The sequence below is a fragment of the Bombus vancouverensis genome, chromosome 7 (genome assembly GCF_051014615.1).
Source record: "Bombus vancouverensis nearcticus chromosome 7, iyBomVanc1_principal, whole genome shotgun sequence".
NCBI lineage: Eukaryota > Metazoa > Arthropoda > Insecta > Hymenoptera > Apidae > Bombus > Bombus vancouverensis.
In genome coordinates, this window is record NC_134917.1 from 8,266,301 (window position 1) to 8,288,754 (window position 22,454).

General features: G+C 37.0%; 1 protein-coding gene across 2 annotated transcripts in view; it reads left to right on the forward strand.

Annotated features, from left to right (window-relative positions):
• LOC117159067 (glutamate receptor ionotropic, kainate 2) overlaps positions 1–22,454 on the forward strand; it is a 73,951-nt gene that overhangs the window by 14,773 nt on the left and 36,724 nt on the right. For both annotated transcript variants that reach the window (XM_076619827.1, XM_033338583.2), the window contains exon 2: positions 1,109–1,216. In XM_076619827.1, coding sequence (XP_076475942.1) covers positions 1,117–1,216 — 100 coding nt within the window. In that variant the 5' untranslated portion in view covers positions 1,109–1,116. The remainder of the gene's footprint in view (positions 1–1,108; positions 1,217–22,454) is intronic.

Consider the following 22,454-nt stretch of genomic DNA (forward strand, 5'->3'; position numbering starts at 1 on the left):
GCCTTCGTGTGTGAAATTTTATAGACCGATTTAGAACACGAAGAAAAACTGAGATTTATTTCTGAGATTTACCAAAAACGAATTTATTAAAACCAGGAGATAATTATTATTTTCTATTTCTCTTGCAGGAAGTCTAGCTATCGAATGTTGAAATTAATTATTCATGGCTTAGTAATTATACCGAGAAATATTAATCATAATAATATTCGTTGTACCATTACAAATCTTGCTCGAATTGAAGAAAAATTAAAATATTGAAATTAATTCTTAAGATCTAGGAATCGTTAGTTGTATTGTATAAATTTAGATTTTTCATATATTCAAGTATTTGGACGTAGATTGTTAGAAAGATTAACAAAAAAACGTTAGAAAGAAGTAGAAGTGATGGTTATATTAATAAAATAGGTATTTGCCTGACATATCAAAGATTATACTACTTAATCGCATAAATACCTTTATTTAATAAAGGTTAAGATTTAAAACTATATTTCTGAAAGTGAGTAAATAATATCTGAAATTCATTCGCATCCGTAATTAGTTCACATTGAATGACATAATTACTCCATACAAAAATGCAACACATAATCTGAAAATTTAACATTCATAACTTCATTAGTTTCAAGAAATTGGTCAGGTACCTCTTTAATACTTTCGCCACCTACCAAAAAAAGTTATAATTTTCATTTCTATCCCTAAAAACTTCTGCTCGAATAGTTCGAGCAAGAAGATCGAACAAACAAGTGAGAAAACAGGATGAGAATACATAAGTCATTACAAGAACCATTACAAGATTTAAATAGCGGATATCGACTTTTACTGGAAAATCGCAATTGTACCTGACGTTATGTTTTTCTGTGGGTCTCGCTAAAAACTCTGTTGTGACGTCGCAATGAAAAACGATTTTACGTTGAATGAAATGTAACTCTCATGACTAGTTGCAATAACTGTCTACGAAACACACGTTCGTTGCATCAGACGAATCTAACCTGTCGAGAAATAGCACAGTTTTGCAAAATATTTAGTTTAACATTATATTGCACTACTAGAAAAAAATAGTACTATCTCTAAATAATTTATCCGCTAATTATTTAATATGTGTTTTCCTCAGATCACAAAATGGCTGTTAGCGTGGATTCAAAATATGCTGCTGTCATCGTCATCGCTTTGTTGACAGTAGTTCCAGGAACTCACGGTGTACCGCGTACAATTAAAATTGGTGAGTAACAAAAACAAAAATCTAAATATTAACGAACCTAACCCAATGTAATTTCTCGTCAACATACTTTTCCATTGAAGTAATTTACCCGTATCTCGATGAGAACTATTACCGAATCTACTGAGTTCCGAGAATTCCAGTAACGGCAGCAATTTGCAAAACAGAACCTCTCAAAAAAAAGAGTACGAGAAAAATCTGCAACAAAATGTCACTTTCGACAAAAACACTGTGTGCTACGAATTTCGTGTCGAGCAAAAGGTAAACGAAGAAGTAAAATAGAACATGCGCGGGTGCAAATTAAATTTCTACCAGTGTCGAGACAAAGCATCCCCCCTCCGTCCTCTATGCGCTCCTAAAAAAGATGAACGAACACACTGGAAAAAACTCTCGTTTTTTCCAAAAGAACGAGGCGGCGTAAAAATATTTCTGCAATAATCGTAACCACGTGCCTACGTACTTGTGTTCCGAACAAAAGACGCGACACCTTTCAGTTTCAGTATAAGATCAAACAGTAAAACAGGGAAAGAGAGGTTTTTCAGTCAGTTCATTTCCATCCAATACAAATAACTCGTCGAACGAAATGTACGTCCGATAGCGGGCGGATCGGGGAGGGGCAAAACGTAAATTGCACGTGTCCCAACGTGACCGCACACTAAAACCGCAAGCACACCGACAGTGTTTGCACTTTATAGGCGTATTACACGACTGCTCTCACGGAAGTCACGTACGTGGCCGCAGGTTACCGAAGAAGTGCGCGTTTGTCATGGCGCCAGCTTAGTAGAAACTCCCCTTATGAAAATGCCCAAATATTTAGAGAAGAACGGATGGGTTTCATAAGAGGTCTGTTCTAGCGTATGCAGTAGCTGCATTTACCACGATATATACACACCGAGCCGCGCACACATTCGTATACACAACCACCATGGTGAATGCGACGCGTACTGGATATTTCGTTGAGTAGCCTCGCTGAAAATCCCTCGACATACGTGTAATGCGTATGTACCAGCTGATTCATACGACTACCGTAACCAAAGAATTCTCTTCTGACAAGAAATTATTTAAAGTTTCTGGTTGAACGATCGAGCAGAATTCTCATTGCCGTCCGTTCTCGCTGGCCCATTTCTAGAACGAAAGGATGTATGTTTAATTAAAATTGAATAGGCTCTCTAAGGTAGTATAAGACTGTGTAATTAAAGGACTGGAAATTTGAACTAACTTTGAATTGCAGTATTTGAAAGTCTTACGATAGTGTGGATATGTTAATGGAAACTGAAGAGATGTTTGTTCATTTTTAATATTAATCATGTAATATAGAAAAGAAGCTTGAAATGTAAGACTGAATAAATTTTTTGAATGTTGAATGATTTTTTTGCTACGTCGACGAAACGTATTGCTACGATCGAACATGAACTTCCGATATTTGATACGCTTTCCTTTTTCTTGTATCAGGCATTTCCGATATCCGTATGCGTAGCCTAAAAAGCTGCCTCCGAGGAAATCAATTTCGGATCGCCAACTCCCTTTTCTTATCTCGAGTTTGTATTACCCGTTTCATATTCTTTACTTGAAAAGTATTTCTCTTTCGACATAAAAATGATAAAAGGCTACAGTCTCAATTTTTGTGATACCCGCTAGTGTTTCGCTTCAGCGCAGGGTTATGGAAGGTCTTTAATGTTACATCAATGTATATAATAGAAAATAACCTCTTCGCAGAGGTTAAAATTGCCTGGATGGAAGAAAAGTAAAGTCACACGACAAAAGAATCATCGAGCACAGTTTGAATAATCTAATAAGCGAGCTTTATGATCTAATTAATGCAAGAATTGTAAAAAAAGTAAACATCACTGTACAATATTCAGGGACGTGTACAGAGTATATTGACAACGCCTGATCTTTTCATTCGGTGCAACTGAGGATTTATAGGCTTCGATTTTTAAAATTTCGGATGCAATATACATAATCGATGCAATGAGAATGTCGATGGTAATTATATGTTAGAAGATACTTCAAAAAAATACAAGCCAATAAAAAGCTATACAGTCATTAATCATCGTCTTCTTAAAATTACGACAGCGTTTCAAACCCGCAATGACTTGACTATCTCTCCTACCTGAGATTATTCTTTGCACCGTGAACCCATCCAATAATTAATTTCAACATTTTTGAGATATTTTAACCGCAATCCGCGATCAAGATAAATAGACGGTAACCACGGACCGCAAATTTGAACAACCGTTTCAACTCCTTCTGTTAAGCGAGGCTGCATTCCGTATGGCTGACTATGAATGGGCCATTCTAGTGCCTCAAGTCGAATCCCATTCATCAATGCAGCGTTATCGAGCGACTCGAGTACAAATAATGAAATATCCTTCGATGATGCACAACCGGCCGAAATGCGCCGCAATAACAATTTATTTTGCAACCCTAATAAGCGGCACTCGAATTTACAGCCAGTGGGATGCAGAAAATTAAAACAGCAATCATTTTTGTTATTATTATCGTTTTAAATTATACATTTTGTCATCTTAAATTAGACAATACCCAGAATACATGACACGTATAGATAGATAATATCGGCATTGTCCCAGGTATGATTCAGTTGATTATCCGTTTCGTTAATACCAGTCATTATAATCGTATATCGTTGAATGCCCGTAGTATACTTGCTGTAGATGGCTATAGTTGCTCGTCAAAAATCATAGCAATTTATTGAATGTGCAAGCTTAATGTAAATGATAATCCTTAAAGACTAGTATTATTGTTAATAGGATTATTAGTAATACTTTATTGATCTTTTTATTAATTATAGTCACTCATCGTTGAATCGGGACTGCATATAGACAATTATTATTCACCTTCTAAAATTCGTAATATTTTGCTACATTTCTGTACATATTGAGCTGAAATATTAACATTTGAAAACTAATGTCGTTATTATTACCGATTATTAATAGAATAATAAAGATGTATTATCAGGAAAATGATACATTTTTCTAATTAAAAAGATTTAAGCAATTTCGATCAATAACTTGGCAAAATTCCTTAAAAAAGAGCGATATAAATACTTAAAGCAGAAGATCGGACGAAAATGTAATTACATACTACATAATCCACGAAATAGATATCCGTCGGAAGATGAATAATTCTTGAATGAACTACGTGACTGGAAACGTGTAGGTGGCGAGTATTTATCAATATTTCTTTCGCCCTTTTGTTTTGCCTTCGAAATAATCTACAAATTGAAGCGACACGTGGCGTACGAACGAGATTGAATTATTAGCGAACAAGACACGTAAGCGCGTCCATGCGAGACTAGTTTTCATTGGTTTACGAGCCCCAAGCCAGGCAGCACACGTCTCGCCTTTTCCACTAAACCCAGCGTTGTTCACGAGAATTACTGGTCATTCGAAGGGTGTAAGAAACCCTCATGGGCGAACCGTGAAAAGTTTCAGCGTGCCAGCGCGATGTGACTATAAATAAGGATTATATTCGCGTACGACGTGTCGCGTGTATAAAATTATACGTCCTCGCCTGCCGTTCGAACAGGCAGCTTTACGGTCTGCCGTGTGTAATTCCATTCAAAAGTAACAAACAAGCGAATCCAGGAACCCATCCACACCGTTCCAAAAGTTTAACCAGTCCTTTCTGACAACGATTTCACGATTTCGTTGTCATATTCACAATACTAGGCTAAGGTAGAGTTACCAAATGGGTAGAATTTACCAAATTTGGCTATAAATCTATATATAATAAATGCATGCATAATAAATTATGCCATTGATTTTGTGTAATACTTCGTGGGTATATCACTTATCCATTTAAATATAATTACGTATCTTTTACCGCATAAATTAGCTTAAAAGTACAACGGAGGAACCACAACACACAGCACAACGTTCAAAAAATTTGTGAATTTTAGAATCGATAATTCTTATAAATATAGAATAATGAAAATAGTTAATCATCAAGAAGGTCAATCGAATCATCGAATGTGGGAATTGCTTAGACTAAATGTATTATGACATTTTATAGGCAGCGATTTAATATGCATATTATTTATTAATAACGTTTCATAATATATAACAAATTTGAGTTTTCTATGCAAAGTTCAAGGTTGAATTTTAAAATATTGAAAGTTGACTGATTCGAATAACCCAATATACACGACGGAAGAATTCAAAAATTCGTGGCAAAGGAAAAATTTTGCGTGAGTGCATTTTGAAGCTCACGCTCTTCGATTTCAGCACGATACATTTTTTATGGTTGCAACGATATTCGAATTCTATTTCGTACGCCGGTAAACAGAACTGTAAAAATACTGCACGGAGATACATACATTTGTAACGCTTTTTAACATCGAACGGGTAAAGTTTTTTCAATCTCCGCATACATAAATTTTGCTTTATTTATTCGAAGTGGGAAATATCAAACATAGCTAATATTCGTAACTCAGATTGCTAGCGGAACCTAACCATTTCAGCTTATTCGTTGATCCAGTTGTGTTATTGTTTCACGATACTATCCCGTGTTGCGTTCACATTTTATTGGAAAATTCAGGTCAATGTATAGTTTATCGTCGTTAATATTTCAACGAGGTGAATCTCTCGATCGATGAGCCGTCCGAAATTCGATTGAAAATAACGCTTTTTCATGTCAGTGATGATCAAATTGCGGATCTTATTCAGTATTTGCCCAATTAATTCTTATTAATTGGGTACATGTTGTACGTATACTATATCTTGGAATTGATTTCAAATTTCATCCATATGACCACGATAATCGTGTCTCGTTACAGTTAATGACATTTTTAAAAGCTGATGCATAACACACACCAGGTGTATCGAAAAAGTAATGGGACTGGTCCTGTAGAAATGTTTATATGTCATTTAATGAAAAATGTACATTGTACCCTTCAAAATAGTTCCCTTGGGAAGCTATACACCGCCGGAAGTGGTTCTCCCACTCCAGGGAACAGCGATTGAATTCTTTTAGCGAAACTGCTTTCAGTTGGTCAGTTACAACCTTTTGGATGTTGTCCACATTTTCAAAGTGATGTCGTGTGATTAAGATTTTTAATTTTCGAAAAAGCTCAAGCGAAAAAAATAATAGTAATGTGGATTGAACTCTGAGGAACGTGAAGACTGTGCAATCACAAGAATACGTTTGTTGGCCAAAGATTCATTTACAGAGAGTACAGTGTAAGACACTGCACGATACGACGCAGTTTTATTTCCACAACGCGTTACTGAAACACACTTTTATAAAATTCACTACGAAATCGCTCGTGTTAACTGAATCGAGTTCAGATTAACATTGAAAGCTAAAGTAGAGGATACTGCGTCACAAATAACATCGCAGCATTGATACAATCGGATTCCCGGGAATCGAAATCTGATTACCTTTTAGATATATCTCATATTACATGTTTGTGAAAATTTTCTATGACAAGCATTGAAATACTTTCATGAATGTATGCACACGTAAATATTTAACAACAAAAGGATACAACTCTCAACAATTCTCGACAGATGATACATACGTAATCTCTATTACGACAAGGTTTGACCATCACTGCACTTTGTCACACGAAAGTTTCCTGCATCGTAAACTTTTTCATCAATACTCTATAAAATGCCACAATTCACCTTATACAGTAAGTAGTCAAAGTATATCTTGGAAACATCATTGAGCTCGTTCATGTTATCAAGCCGTCAGATGTTTATTGATATCGGTATAAAGCAAACAGAGAAAGCACAAAGAAAGCACGAGGAAGGGAATCAAGTGAAAAGGAATCACGAGAAACGATTGGAGGAGCGCGTGCGGCATGAGCCAGTCAGCCTTGTATCGTAAAGATCGTCGATTTCCTGTACCGTCGGAGGCTGTGGCTTCGGGGCTTCCACCATCCGGAAGAGACGAGCATCGCGCCAGGTAGCGACTTCCTTTGCCTTCCCACGAAGGCAGACCACTCTTTTCAAGCGCATGCCATCGCGAAAATACCCTTCCTCCCTGAGTAAGTGATTACTTCCCTTTCAAACGTGTAACCGGATCGGGTATGCGTGTGCCACTATTCAATGGAAATAGAGAGACGCCTTTTCATTGGCGTTTCCTGTAGAAAACTACCCCTCTTCCGCTCTCGTTCCTCGTCCCGTTCTAACCGTGAACTTTTGATAACGTTATTAGAAGTTGTTCGCCGGTCGAGCCAACGATTCCAGCTTAGCGAAATGGTTCCTCGCGGTTCACTTGGGAGAAATAAAGTTGTCCACTGGGGACAGATAAAGAGAAGAAATCGAAGAAACGACGAGACAGAGGCAGGATGGCTTGATCGATATTCAACGGTAGATAAAGGTGTGATATATCGTCGCGGTGAATGTGGAAACGGCCTGGATGCTGCTGACATCGGTGACGGACGTCGGTGTTGCTGGAATGACCTGTGAATCCCGGACGAAGAATACGTTTAGAAAAATCCATCGACGAAGCTAATCGTTGATTTCGTCCATTGACTTTTTTGACCCGTTCTTTTTCTATCCACTTCCTGTTCTTTCTGTAAGAGATTAATGACTTTGTACTATGAACCGAAGAACAGAATGATTTACAGATCTTGCATCTTCAAAATCATACAGAACCTTTGATAATGTGTGTAAAACGAGCAACATCTCTGTTGTAACTCTACAAACGCAATCGCTGTCTAAGCAAAAACTGTTTAACACACCACAAAAGCAGTGTGAGACATACTAAAAGCGTAGAAAATAACGCACTCGCGAGACTTATATGTACAGTCCCACGGGGGGTCAAAAACGTTCACCGAAACACACATATTCCAAGGGCCGAAATGTTTAAGGGAATTTCTGTTCCATTTAACTTTCCACGTAGACTTGTTTCAAATTTTCACAACATCGATGTTCAATTTGAAATTTCAAATATCATTATATCGTGTTAAAAGATTTTAAACATTTTTCCATCTACTTATCAAAATTTTCACAAGACTTTTTTATACTCGAAAAAGTTGAAAATTCTTAACCGGAATTCCTTCCATACTGATTACATGGCCCCTCTAAAAATTTTCCTAGCTCCAAGTCGGAACTTTCACCGCGTACAACTTGCTCCAAAGTTTCGCAAAGTTTTTGTTGCACCGTTGTAAAGAGGAGGATAGAGAATACAATTGTTTGGGAACGATACAGACGGAATAGGAGAAGCTGCTGGGAAATATCAAATCGCGAAGCTGCCTAACCTTTGGAGACTGAAGTTCCTAATAACAGTTTAGTTCACGCCTGTCCTACAATTTCTCCTCGGGAATTGTAATTGCTCCGTGGAATAATTCACAGGCATTATAGATATCCCGAGGACAAGAGTTGATCATAGAACGCCTAATGAAGGATAATGATTAGTCCAATCACCGGCTATTCATACCGATCCCCGTTACAAAGGGCCTACCTTCCCGTAAATCCAACTATGACCCTGTCTACCTATCAAAGCAGTATTTCGCGCTGCATAGCTGAAATTGTTTAACGAGAAAAGTTTCATTCAATTTCGAACCGAAACCATGTCCGTATTTACGCTGCCAGAGACTTTTTCCCTGCGCGATGGAAGCACGAAATTTGTTTCATGGAATACCGCTCCCCCGGAATGGTGAAAGAGGGTGGAATGATTTATTTTTATAACCGGATAGTTATGCGTATGCAAATGTTTAAAGCGTTTCACTTGTCTGTAACGACGGGAGATGTCGTTAAAGACGTCCAGAAAATTCTAATAATGAGAACTGGAATTTAATTGTATTTGTTGTTCTCTGCTTTTCTTTTCCTCTCCCTCTTCTCTTCCTTTTTTCTTTTTTTTTTCTTTTTACAATTAAATATAACGGTTTGAGAAAAGAAGCAAGAAGGGTGGCAGGAATATGGAGTAACGTCGAAAAATAATATCGTCGCCAGCTTTCATTCTTTTTCATTATAATTCTTTCGCCGATATTATCGTCGAAGGAGATACGGAAGTTCCTCGTTTCGTCTTATATTCTTGCCGCTCTTTACTCCCTTTGCGTCACTCTATTGCGGGCCCGATAATAGCACGGCTAAGCTCGACTTTGTGGATAATAGTTATAAGTTTAATTAAACCAGTCCTTCGTAGCGCAACCCTCCATTCTTCCTCTGGGATATCGTACCGCGCGAAGCGCAGATGATTCCCGTATCAAAGAAGAAAAATTGCAGGACGCTGGGCGTATATTCCCTTTCTCTTCCTCTCTCTCTCTGCATGCTTCCCTTTCCGAGCATTTTCTTTGAAAATTCCGGCAACCATGGCGAATCTACAAAGAAATTTTAATCGCTCCTGAAGCAAAAGATACGCCCTCGATGCTTTATAAATCTTGGTAATCTACAGAAAAATGAGGACAACATTGTAGTAAAACTGTATATAAGTACAACGAGGAGGAATTAAAGAAACGCACTTATACCGAGATACACTAAGCTCGATCATTTTCTGTAGAAACACGTTTTCTCCATTTTAATTTCCGGCAAGCTCTTTGTTATAATCATTTTTATACTGCTATGTGGAAAAACTGCTCGTTGTATATGTTGTACGTGTGAAAATATGATTGGAAACCGAGAAAGTTCTATACGAAACGTCCAAAGATTTCAGAGATTCGTATTATCATTATTCTGTTCCTGTAGCGGCACATGCGTCACAGGACGTTTCGATTCGAAGATGCCTCACGTAGTTGTTTTGTCACAGGGGATTAACACTGTACGACGCACATAATGTAATAAACAAACTCTGGACAAAGCAATATCGCGGCTACGTGCAACCGTCAACCGGAGCCAAGTTCAAACCTTCCGGTACCCCTCCCCCCTCCCCGCCCCCCACTCCGACCAGTATAAATAGATGACCATGTTCTCCAGACATAGTCAGTCGCGCGAATCAATATCTAGTCATCGAGATCATCAGTCGAGCGAATAAGTATAACGAATTAGCATAACAATTAGTATCGGTACTGCAGTGTCGCGCAATATTGTAACGAATATCATCGAGCGAGCTTACGATTAACTTTGTATTTTACATTTTAGAATATCTGTAAATATAGTTAACGAAATCAACTCGTCTCGTTATTAATTTAACCAACAACACGTCTCACCGCCCACCGCATTTCAATTGGCAGTTTCCCGTTGCTTCAACCATTGTTAAGTTTCATAATTTTTGGAATCTAACCCTAAACGGAATTGGCCTAACTAAAACTGATTGGTTTTCGTCAATTTTTCACTGCACGATCATAAAAGTCTTGGATTTGTTTAACACGTTTATTAGTCCCGTAAACATACGTACCAAAATTAAATTCGGCATGCAAAATCCCTGTTTCTCGCCGTTAAACTCTTTTCGCAAAGCCGTTTCCTCTGGTTGATCCGATAGCAAAATATCGAAAGCCTAATGCGAAAGCCAACTGGTTCTAGAACCAGCCGTGAAACACTACACTTTCCAGCAAGGATGTTTCCAACAACAACAGCCTGGTAATCGTTCATCGGTGAAATTTTGCCTGTCGAAAAGAGAAAAATATTGCGCTTCGCTGACACTCGTTAGATATTCATGGGAATCAGAGTGCAATTCGCGCTTTTTGCTCGTGACAAGTACGTAAGTCGAGATCAGGACCTGTGGCCAGGAAATCGGGATAAGGGTAGAGAGGGGGGAGGGAGGCAGACAAACAGACAGACGGAGTGGGAGAGAAAGATAAAGAGAGAAGGAAAAAGAAAAAGGAAAATAATTCCGTGAGAAAACATTAATGAGGCTTGAACATTCGCGGACAACGTCGAACGGGCTGAACTACTGAATCTCTGGTCCGATTTTTCAACGGTTGGGCGTCGAAGTTTGAACGAGTGGCCGTTAAAAGGAAATATTTTTCCTCATCTGGGCTTTCCCAACCACGTCAAAGGAACCTTCAGGAAAAGTGGTAAGGGAGGAAGCGGGGAACAGCGGAAGAATCCGCGAGGGGAAGTAGAGTTTTTCCAACGAATGAAATTAAACGACTCCCGGAGAAAGAGCTCGTTTAAAAGCGTATTCGCCCTGGTATTTTCGAGCGGATGAAAAAGGGGCGGGAGTGGCGGCGAGGATTTTTTTGAGGGCATGGTAAAAAGCACCACAGACAGCCGGAATGACAACCCTTCTGGTCAGGTTCAAGTTTCCTCCTTAGAATAACATCAAACCAGTGTTAAACTGCGAGAACGTGATTCGCTTGAAAAATTGTTGTTTACACAGTATAAGCGGTCGTTTTGATTAATTTTGTAAGAAAGATAATTCCACGTTTTGATCTGTTTAATTCAAGAGCTAAGAAATGTTTAGCTTGCGAACTTGAACTTGCTCTTCATTATGAAGTTTGTATCTTAATCCTTCATCTGCATACTGATTGCTTTCGAATAAGTAATCTTAAGACACTTTTTCATTTTTTCCATGTTTTTCCTTAAATTTTGCTCTGCTTAAATAAATTGAGGTAACACGTGACAGTAAAAAAAATTCGTTGATACTCTGGAAACTTGGAAGAGTATACAATTATTTCGGAGGATTTTTTAGGACACAAAAACCTAAAAAGGAGACAGTATGGACTTAAACGACCCAGTATACAGACGACGTCAGTAAAAATAAGGTTGCAGAAGGAAAGTTAAGGATCTTATTAAAAGCAAAATGGTATTCAAAAATAAAGATGTTTCAAAGAAATTAGTTGGACGGCCTGTTTAATTCAAAATTCCAAATAAAATTCCAAAAGCCAGAATCGATCAGATTACATTTTGAAACATTAAACATCGATGACATATCTCAAAACTGAATTTAAAACGTTTCCCAACAAAAGAATTAGTCAGTTTGATTTCAGAATATCTCAATAGCCTTGTGAAATCAAAATTCATACCATAAAAATAATATTAGACCCGTAAGGAATATTAAAATTCCAGACAGCTCTTCAATCAAATTATTACGCTTAATTCCTCGACAGGTTATGTCATTTTAATCTTTCTTTACATTACATCGTACAACGATCTGCTTCATGTAGATATATCGCTAACGAAATTCTTTCTTTTCATTCAACTGAATGAACATCATCGCGTTGAATCATAACGAATCCGTTTTATTCTTTGCCAAGGCGAAAATTGCCCGTTAAAGAACAGTCCCTAGCGAATGCTCGTTTGTTTACCGCACTTAATTTCTCTTAAGCGATAGGGAACGAGCAATTATCCAAAACGTTCTTTCCGATCCGCGCTAGAAGACGCAAACCTCACGCTGTGAAAATAATCAATCAGCGAAAATAATTGGACGATCGACGAAAACCGAGCAACATTGCCTCTTTAAATCTATGTTGCTGAATGTACTGTTCCAGCAAATGAAAGAGACCCAGCTGGCATCGAATAACAGATGTTCGTTGAACACGTTGATAGGCAAGCAATAAAAATTCGAGTTACAAAAGCTGTCGAAGTTTCGCCGAGGGTATTTAATTGCTGGAGGTAAAACAAAGCTCATTTTTTTTTTTTTTTGCTTCGTGATTCTTCCTTTTATTCGTGCGATTCTTTCATTTATCGCTGAATGTTTTAAGCATGAAGCGAACTAATGAATAGAGCTGAGCGGAGAAAACGATCCGTCATAGGATAATGAGGATACTCTCTCGTTATTTATTCCAACACTTTGAAGCAGATCTACATTTTGCTGTCTTTTCTTTCGATTCAATGCTTTTTTGACTTTCGATACAGAGAAAAATCTGGTGCATAACTGTTAATTCTTATGCAAGCAACCAACATGGGGCTATCGTTAAGTGATGACAATAAATAACAAACGAATAAATTAGTTTGAAATTTTGATATTTCAAAGGTTTGCATAAATTTCGATGTAAATATGTTCGAATAACGTGAATTCAAAGTGATTTTACGCTATTTTTATTAAAAAATAACAAATTGATAGAAGCAATGTAAGAATTTATACTCGAATACCTGGTTGTAGATATTATACTAATATTAATATTGGTTTATTTCATAAGTGTATAATACTGTTTGCGTACGCGTAAAATGGATGTGAGTTTAAATGGAAATTGTTATTATCAGAATTTTATAAAATTGAAATAGAAAACTTCAAGATAAAGAGTTATAAATAATACGGAAAGATTTCTCGCTTATCAATTGCCAACAGATAATTCTTTATTTTCATTTAGTATACGTTTCATTTAGTATCAACGATAATATTACTTATGAAATGACCTGCTATAAACGATACCATCGAAAACAACGACGTCTTTGACCAAGTAGTTCGACATCTTTTTATAAAATTTTCTTGGTAAAGGTTTCTTTCGAATGGTATAACGATCAAAGATAAAATTCTTCGAAATAGTCAACGCCGTTTTATTCGATCGTTTAAGGGAGACGATGCTGTCCAAGATTATTTCACAAATGATAATCGGGATTATGACCGCTTTAAAAGTTTATGTTTAAAGTAACATGGCTTTTCTTGCTGATACTGCGACTTTCGTGACTTTAACGTCTCTCTCTATTTGCAACATTTCGCTAATGAGATACCGACTGGGATTACGAGATTGCGTTAATTCTTCTTCATTTCAGTAAGGAAAATATTTATACTTATTTTACATTCTTTTGAGCATGTTTCAAAGTTCTAAAAGTTATCTAACGATGAGATTCAATCAAATATATGTATACTTATAAATTATATAAATTATACAAGTCATTACCAATACATTAGTTTCCTTTCTATATTTACAAAGTGTTTAACTTGCAGAATAAGTATCATAGAATTTGAATATGTATTACCATAAGTAATTCAATATTTAGAATAATTGAATTTCAGAAAAGCAATATTTCAACTTCGAAAGATAAAAGGCTATTGTTTCACGGATTTTACATTTCATTAACATTCGTATACGATTGTCAAAATCGAGTAAAGTGTCTTGATACTTATAAGCGGTAATGTAAAAGTACATATAGTTTGTTTTTCTTGCAGTATACATAAAGCGTTCTTAGCTTTAGCTCTAAAGATCTATCGCGATGGTTCTATTGCTATCACACGAGAGTCAATTTCCTTCCAGAAGGAAATGTCTCTTTAAGAGGACGCTCGTAAAAAGTCACGAGGAATTTTCACAAGCGGTCGCACACAGGACTTGCGACTCTCTCTCTGTCGATGCTTGCTTATTTTTCTATTAAAAGATTCAAGGTGGACACGGTTAGTAACATTGGGTTACGAGGCCACGCTCTATACTAGTCGAATACTGTTAAATTTTAATGTAGTTATAAATAAAGCAGGCACAGGGGATGATTATCATAGGCAACTGCACCCACTACCATAGCAACCGGTGCGACTATTCCACATAATAACCAACCATGTTTTACAATTTGTACCATTGTAATGTTGTTTTAATTGATGAAACATTAAATGGGTCGGTGTACTAATACGAGATTATATTATCTCGAGCTGCTAGCCACGGTTGCCAGCAACCATATCAATAACGTGGTATTTCATGGTTTTTCGTTGACGATCCGAAATGATTCCATAAAGAGGCCGGTTGAAACGTTGATGCGTCATTAAAATGTGTTATGCAATTTTCGTCGTGGATAAATTGTAGGATTAATTAGCAATTCGAAACGGCTAAGTGGTAACGGCGAGAATTCCAAATGTTGTGCATTCGGAGAAAAACATCGGACCAAAGTGTGCTGTTTGAATGTTCATTAAATCTTCTTAATAGTTCGTCTATATGTTTATTATTTGCTGAAAAATTTCTGTAGCGAAAATGGGAAAACGTAAAAAAACCAAGAAAAGAAAATCGAAGTAAAAAAATTTCCAGGCTGTTCCATTAATTTATCACAGAATAACTAACTCGTTATATTGTTAACGATTTTAAGCTCCATAATGCTTGACTGTTCGGTTGAAATACGTAACCAAACATTATCACTGCGAATTTATATGGATTTGTGTGAAATTAAAAAATACCAGATTTCTTTAATTGCATTTATGAAAGTCTGGTTTCGCATAAATATCCGCAATGCGATTTTCGCAGACAATAACAAACGGAACAATAGAACCAGAATACAAGAAATCTTGAAAGCCAACGAATAAAGACGTTTCTATGTACATTTAATCTGTCTGCGTAGCCAGGAGAGATTCAATCTACGAAATGTCTGTACAGGATTTATCGAGTTATACAAGCGGCCACTCTCAGCTACCCCTTTTGAATAGCGCGCGAAAGGTTCCGGTCGATTGGGTACTATCGATTCGACGATCTAGGCTGAGACTAGCGGGATACGCCGCGTCGGCTTTATTTTATTTTTCATATACAAGCTCTAGAAATCCTGTGAAAGGCAACGAGAACGCCGTTAAGACCTCAAAGTAGCCCTTTTACAGACGCAACTCTCGCTTAATGCGCCGCGACACTTCGGGCTAGTTTCACTTCGTTGGCCACGGCGATGCTTTCAGCCGTCCTGGACCATTATCCGGTACTATTAACAGCTTTATGCAAATTTTGTTTGCCACCGACCGACAATATAGACGAGAGCAAGCGGGGTGGGTTCGTCGTTGGTAGTTGAATGTCATCAATGCTTGTCGGAATTTCGCGGAGAATTCGAAGATTCCGTGTTTTATAGAATACTAACCAGACTACTAACCATAATACTAATAATAAAAATGTAATATGCTTTCGTTAACAAGTTGGGGATGTATTTCACGGAATGAATTGCTCTCATACCCATCTTGCACTATTACTTTTATTTCGTGGGAAAATAAAATACACCGAATTAAGCTATTATACTAGCAATTCAATAATAATCAGTTTATTGACTTCTAGTTTATCAGTGTTTATAACCAGTGCATTTGTAGATAACTGTCGGCCGATCACGTCACGTGGCATACGTAGAAAATCGTCAAACCGAATATAACATTTAAGTTGCTAATTTGTATCGTGGTAGGAGGAAATTTAATATATCGAAGCAGTGTGTGTCTTGATGCAGTAATTTTCAGAAAAGTTTATAGTAAATTTTTAAAAGTCGCCGTCTAGCCATTCTGTCCATGTAAATACATTGGCCTGGTCTAATCTTCTGTCGTAGCGCACAAGGCATGGATTTACTCCAAAACCTTATTGATAAGACCATTAGTGAAGTCTCAAATGAAATGTACTTCCCTTTCTTTTCTTACTTATCCGTGTCTTATACTTGCTTTCTTTACCTCTCTTTTTCAAATCCAAGCTTCTGCATTCAACACCACTTCTGGAAGAGAAGAACCGCAATTTTCATAAAAAGGTATTGAAGTATTGTTTTAATTAAAAATTTAGATAAAAGAATAGCACATGCAAGATTAAACTTGTAATCCTTTTTTTAATATCGATACTTCTCTGAAGTCACGTTTCGATGTAAAATGGCAGAATACAAGCAAAGTAAGATACAAGCTTCGTGAGGAGCAGAATTGAAATGCGTATGAAAACGCTTCAGCTTTTCACCGCTGTTAGATAAAATACGAAATATAAAAATTGGCAATGTATAAATTAATACGTAGTGGAATAATTGGAAACTTTAATGGAAGGAAATTTGCTTCCAGGAGGCAGGATGCGACAATGTTTGATAAACTTTTATTAAATGCCTTTTAAAAGCAACAAGTGCCGCCTCGTTTATTACCGGCGATTTATTTGGCCCCCTCTTCCGGTATACGCGAAACAATTCACTTTTTGTCCGAATGAATTTCAATAAAATTTATACGCGACGTTGCTGCCAATGCTTATTGACTCATTCGCGCAGCCGTTGAAAAAATTTCAATTAAAACGAGCCAAGATAACAACTTCACATATTGACACCCTCTTTCTACCCAGATTTCTTCACCGGAATAATTCTTTCGTTCTATTAACAACTCTTTTATTAAATGAACCATATTTATTTTAATTCTTGTGAAAAACGAACAATAATTCTTGGCGTTTTGTTTTATTATAATTGAACACCGCTGAGTGAACTCGCGAATAAACAGAATTACTGTGAACAAACTTCACTAAATACGGCTATGAACTCAACTTGATTCCCCACGGCGAACGAAAGGTGCCGTAGAACTTAAACAACTCAGCTTTACAGGGATTCAAAGACGACCGCACGTTGGAGATGATATCAGGAAACCTAAAATGGTGAATTCCATTACAAACGATTCACTGTGTTTATAATATCGACACATACAGATTATAACTCACAGAATTCAGCGTAGAAAATTCGTAACCGATACAGTTGCGTAGTGTAAAATAAATGATTCAAGATTTCTGAAATACGGCGTGTCTACAAAACGTGGATCTTGATATAAACGATCTGATTCCAGCGGATTTGATATAGAATATCGTAGTTCTGCAGAACTCGATTTTCTCGCTATCGAACTTCTAAAACTCAATATCTATGATGGCGAGAGTCAATGTGTTTTGAATAGTACGTAAAATGCCGTAGGATAGGAGCTGAGTTATCATCCCATGTTTCCAAATGTTTACAGATTTTTAACGAATTATTATGATTTTAAGATTTATTTGATGTACTTTAAGATTGAATAACTACTCATATAATATCGTGAATATAATAGTACATATAATATTACTTATTTTTTCCATTTTCACTACTCTTAACTATCCTTGAATTTCTTGCAAGACAAAGTCAAGCTTCACATTGCTTAATTTTCTTATTTATTACTCGTTCATCAACGAACTGATCGGCATTATAATCGACAGTTAATCACCAGTTAGCAAATAAATAAACTCTCAAACTATAGTTCTGATCCAAATCATTATCTTCTCCATCCCTCGTTATCCGATTCACCCTTTGTTTCTCGTCTCGCGGCGAGACAGGCGTCAGCTCGATGTTCGTCAAACCGGCGCGATTGAACCTCTCGTCTAGCGTTAACTTGCCTTGGTTCTCGATTAAATTCTGCCGTACGCGGTGGGTACGTCGACTTGGAAACTCAGTAATCTACGCCCGGATAAGGGCTTAGCGAAACAGAGGACGAGAGCTCAAAGGGGATGGAAGAAGGAGTGGACGGCACGTCGCTTATCCGGACGTGTAATGAACTGGCCACACCGCTAGTCCGCGCTATAGTGACAAAGCAACAATTACATGCCATGGATCTAATTACACGACCTATTATTCCAGCTGTTTCTGAAATAAGCACGATCGCGGCTTTGATCATCCTCGTCGCGACCCTTTCCTCACCGAAAAGTATACCAGCGGTACATTTTAAAGGTCACGACAATAAAATATTTTACTATTTAGGATGTATGTTACCGGCAATGTGTAAAATGCAGGCATTTTATATAACGTCTAGAAAATCTATAGAATACCATAAGTGAAACGACAAAGTATCAAACACTCAATATTTTACACATTTCTTGGACATCCTACGAACTGCCAAAAGGCAAACCGGTAAAGTATAAAATTCTCGTTTCAAAGACGTTTTTATAATTAATGAAGATTTTGAACTATTTTTTCTTATAAATGTAACCGACGCTCAGTCTTAGTTTCCGAGATATTCGCAAAAAACTGTCCGTACTATTACAGTGAATTTTGCCTATAATTGTACTACCGTAGCAACGCATTTGTGAGAGTTGGTAGCTGGCCGCGGTAAGGCGACCGGCAACCAATACTAACTCATAACACATAACTGTCACGAACGCACAATTATAAGTAGAATTCACTGTAATGGCATCGACAGTGTTTGCCGAATATCTGAGAAACTAAAACCAAGCGGCGGTTATATGTATAGGATACAGTTCTTTAGTATGTTGAGTTTTACAAGATGCTTAAATTTTATCAAAATGAGCAAAGTGTATCCTTTTATGTGCAGTTTTCGTCCTTTTCTGTTATTTTTTCAGTAAGAAGATCCTGTACTTTAGTTCTTTTAGTTCTTTACTTCTTTCATTGTCATATACTTTGTTTTTGCCACATATCTACTCATTTGCCTAAACATTGCTCGTCGTTCTGTATAATGCCTAGATATGTAGCGGTACATAAGCTAGAGGACAATTCAAGTCATGTTATTGTTTTGCCTCGGAGTATCAATATCGTTAGGATACACATAACGTAATAATAAATAACCTCCGGGCTAAACAATATCGCCGCTACGTGCAATCGTCAAGCGAAGACGAATTTGAATTTTCCAGCTCTCCCCCGATCAGTATAAATAAACGGACGCGATCGTAAGCAGTTCAATTACAACAAGTTATCTATCAGTTATCTGTAATCAGTATCTATCGAGTATCTACGAGTATCGATCAGTTATCGACGAGTTATTAACGATCTTATTTTGCGACTTATACACTGTCTTTGCGAATCCGTTAGTACGAGCGTCTTTGCGAACAGTAACTGTATTTATTTATTTAACATTTTAAATATACTTAACGGTTTCAACAACGAGCAATCTTGTCTAATAAATCTCACGATCAACCATCTTCTACACATAAGCCTCCACAAGTATTATATATGTCGGGTTCACATTATGATTAGGGTTAGAGGCGTGAAACGAATCTTCATTTGGATTACACATTATTGTTATGCAATAGAGAAGACATTGACTAGTGCAAATACGACTATTACAGAATTTGACAAGTAACCGTGGTAATTAGATACTCGAGAAGCTAATGACAATGATCCTAGGTCCAATAACGAATCCGCGGTCAACGGGATAACAGAATGCGCTTTCTTCCAAAGCCCAAGTCGTACTCGACTTGCTTGGCTACGGTGCCAGTATTACTAAACTAACTCTTTGTTAAAACGTGGAATATCCACCGAGCGTAAAGACGATATGTCACTCGCTAATACGACCTCACGAGAGAATGACTTTCCGTCGCGATGATGCTGCAGAAGAAACTATGATGGGGTGTGTCTAAGGACACGAGATCATCGGATTCGTCGAGGATAGTCTTTGTTCGGAAAGTGAAGGAAATTGACGTTGCTGTTAATTGGTCAATTTCCATGTTGGTGGTTAGAAAAGGATGTTATCCGTCCTTGAGGGAAGGTTACTAGCGTCGTACGTTGAAAAAATAGATCTCCCCTATCTTCCCGTCGTTGGGACAAAGACTGTTTGTCTGTTCGAAGGACTTTAGATAACTAAATCTTAATATTTATAACGGCCCTCAGGCTAGCTGAACATGTACTGTGGAGATGCGTCAGCATCTAGTAACCATCATACCCGAAGAATACGGTCTGCGTGTGGCGAGCCACGGGACAGAAATCGTTGGAATGTTTACTGTCACGTGCCGATACAAATATTTCTTTTAAGGAGAGCTATAGAATTACTCTATACCTTTGTTAGACAAAGCGTTCATCCTGTGACCGCGGCTACGTTCGGCGACTGATTGTCGCCTCGAGCCCAAGTTCATTATCACGAATCTCAAACAAATACAATTGGATAGAATGACGACAATTGTTTAATTATGGCTATGATAGACTTTAGATTACAATTTTACGGATTTTCCCGAAGTTCCAAAGGGAAGGCTCCGGTGTTCTTTCATCTCCGACATATACAATGCCTAAGGAAAGTATAAAATATATTAAAATAACAAAGGCATTTCATGCTTTGCCTGAAAACGACATGCATTTTATGAACTTCCTAAACATTATATGTACAAAATGCTAGTATTTTACACATTGCCGGTAACACACATACTACTGACTTACGAAAGTTATATTTGAATACTTGCTGTAAAAAATTTTTATGGATATATCATGCGTGTTACGTACAATATTTTGCAATTCCATTAGCTCATCAAACGTTACGAATTCATTTTATTTGTTAACACGAAATCAAGATTATAGAAATTCTAAGATCACCGTGGGGTTAAAAGACAACAGAAACCACATTTGATTTGTTTAATTCAGACTAACCGCTATGTATGAAAAAAGCAAATAAAATTTAACCCATTTTGTTAAGCTGAAACAAGATTTATGAGTCTATTGTTTAATAAATGAGTTTCTTTCGGGGTGATTATCATTGTTAGTGGAAATTGACGGTGACATTAATCTTTCCCTGTGACAGTTTTTCCGAGAAGTAATTAAAGTTTTTTACATATTCCCCATAAAAAATCATTGCGATATAAAATGAATTTTCACGGGTTGATGAATAAAGATGATCAAATAACGTTGTCTTATCGGATTCTAATGGTCGAAGTAGTTTCACGCGAGTCGAAAGTTCTCTCGGTTAAATTTGCTGCGACCCGTTCAGATAGCGGCACGAATTTTCATAATTTCCGTTCCCAAACAATTACACAGCAGTTATGAAGTATGCGCGAAGCTAGAAGCACGAAAGCTTCGTGCAGAGCAATAACGTCCGCGTTCGGGGCTTTGTGTGCTTGATTTTCCATCTAACAGAAGATACCATTGGCTAGCGTATGAACGAGTGCGCGGTTCAACTAGTGTCCTGCGGAAATTAACTTCCCCGCGATTTGACCGAGTTGAACTAAGCAAATCCCGCAACTATACTCCATTAGAATTACAACATACAGCTTCCTGCTTTTTGTACACCAAGTAGTTCCTTCTCTTTCTTTTTTCAATGCAACGCATAACGAATTTTTACGAGGGAACTTTTAAGATTTAGAGTAAACATTTCTTCTTTGTTAATTCAAATTTTTTAATATTTTAGTTGCTTTAATCAATAAAAAAATTGTAACAGGAAAAAGCAGTAGTTGAACAGCGACATGAATAATTCTGATCTTTGACTTTCTCTCTCGAGATCACTTTTTTCGAATTTTCTATATTGTTGATATTTGCTGAAGCAGAATTACATTTCTTTTTTTATGCACGAATCAGTGAATCTTTTTATTTCGTATAAAAAATAGTGTAGAAAATGACGTGGTTGTGTCCGAGAACGATTAATTTAACAGATATTTTCTCTTTGATACTGTAAAAATTATAGTATCGCAAGATTATATGTAGTAAAATTTGTTGTCCTTCTATTATTATTCTAAACAGAATTTTCAGCTGAGTCTGAAATATTAACGATTTATAGAGCAATACGTAGAGAAGCATGTTCGTAAGAATAATTCTCAAGATACCAGACGCTATGATCTGAAGTACTCTCCGAAGTACGTATAGTTAAGCTTAGCAATTATTAAGCAGTTCGTACAAGTGCGAACAATTCTCCAGCGTAGAATGGAGATGACAAGCATGTTGGGCAAAATCGAGTTCGTAGTTGAAGTTTAGTTTCGAGTAAAACACGTATGTATATAAGTTCTCATAAAATTTTACGAAGAAGTTCTAATATTAATTCTTAATGTTATTACCTT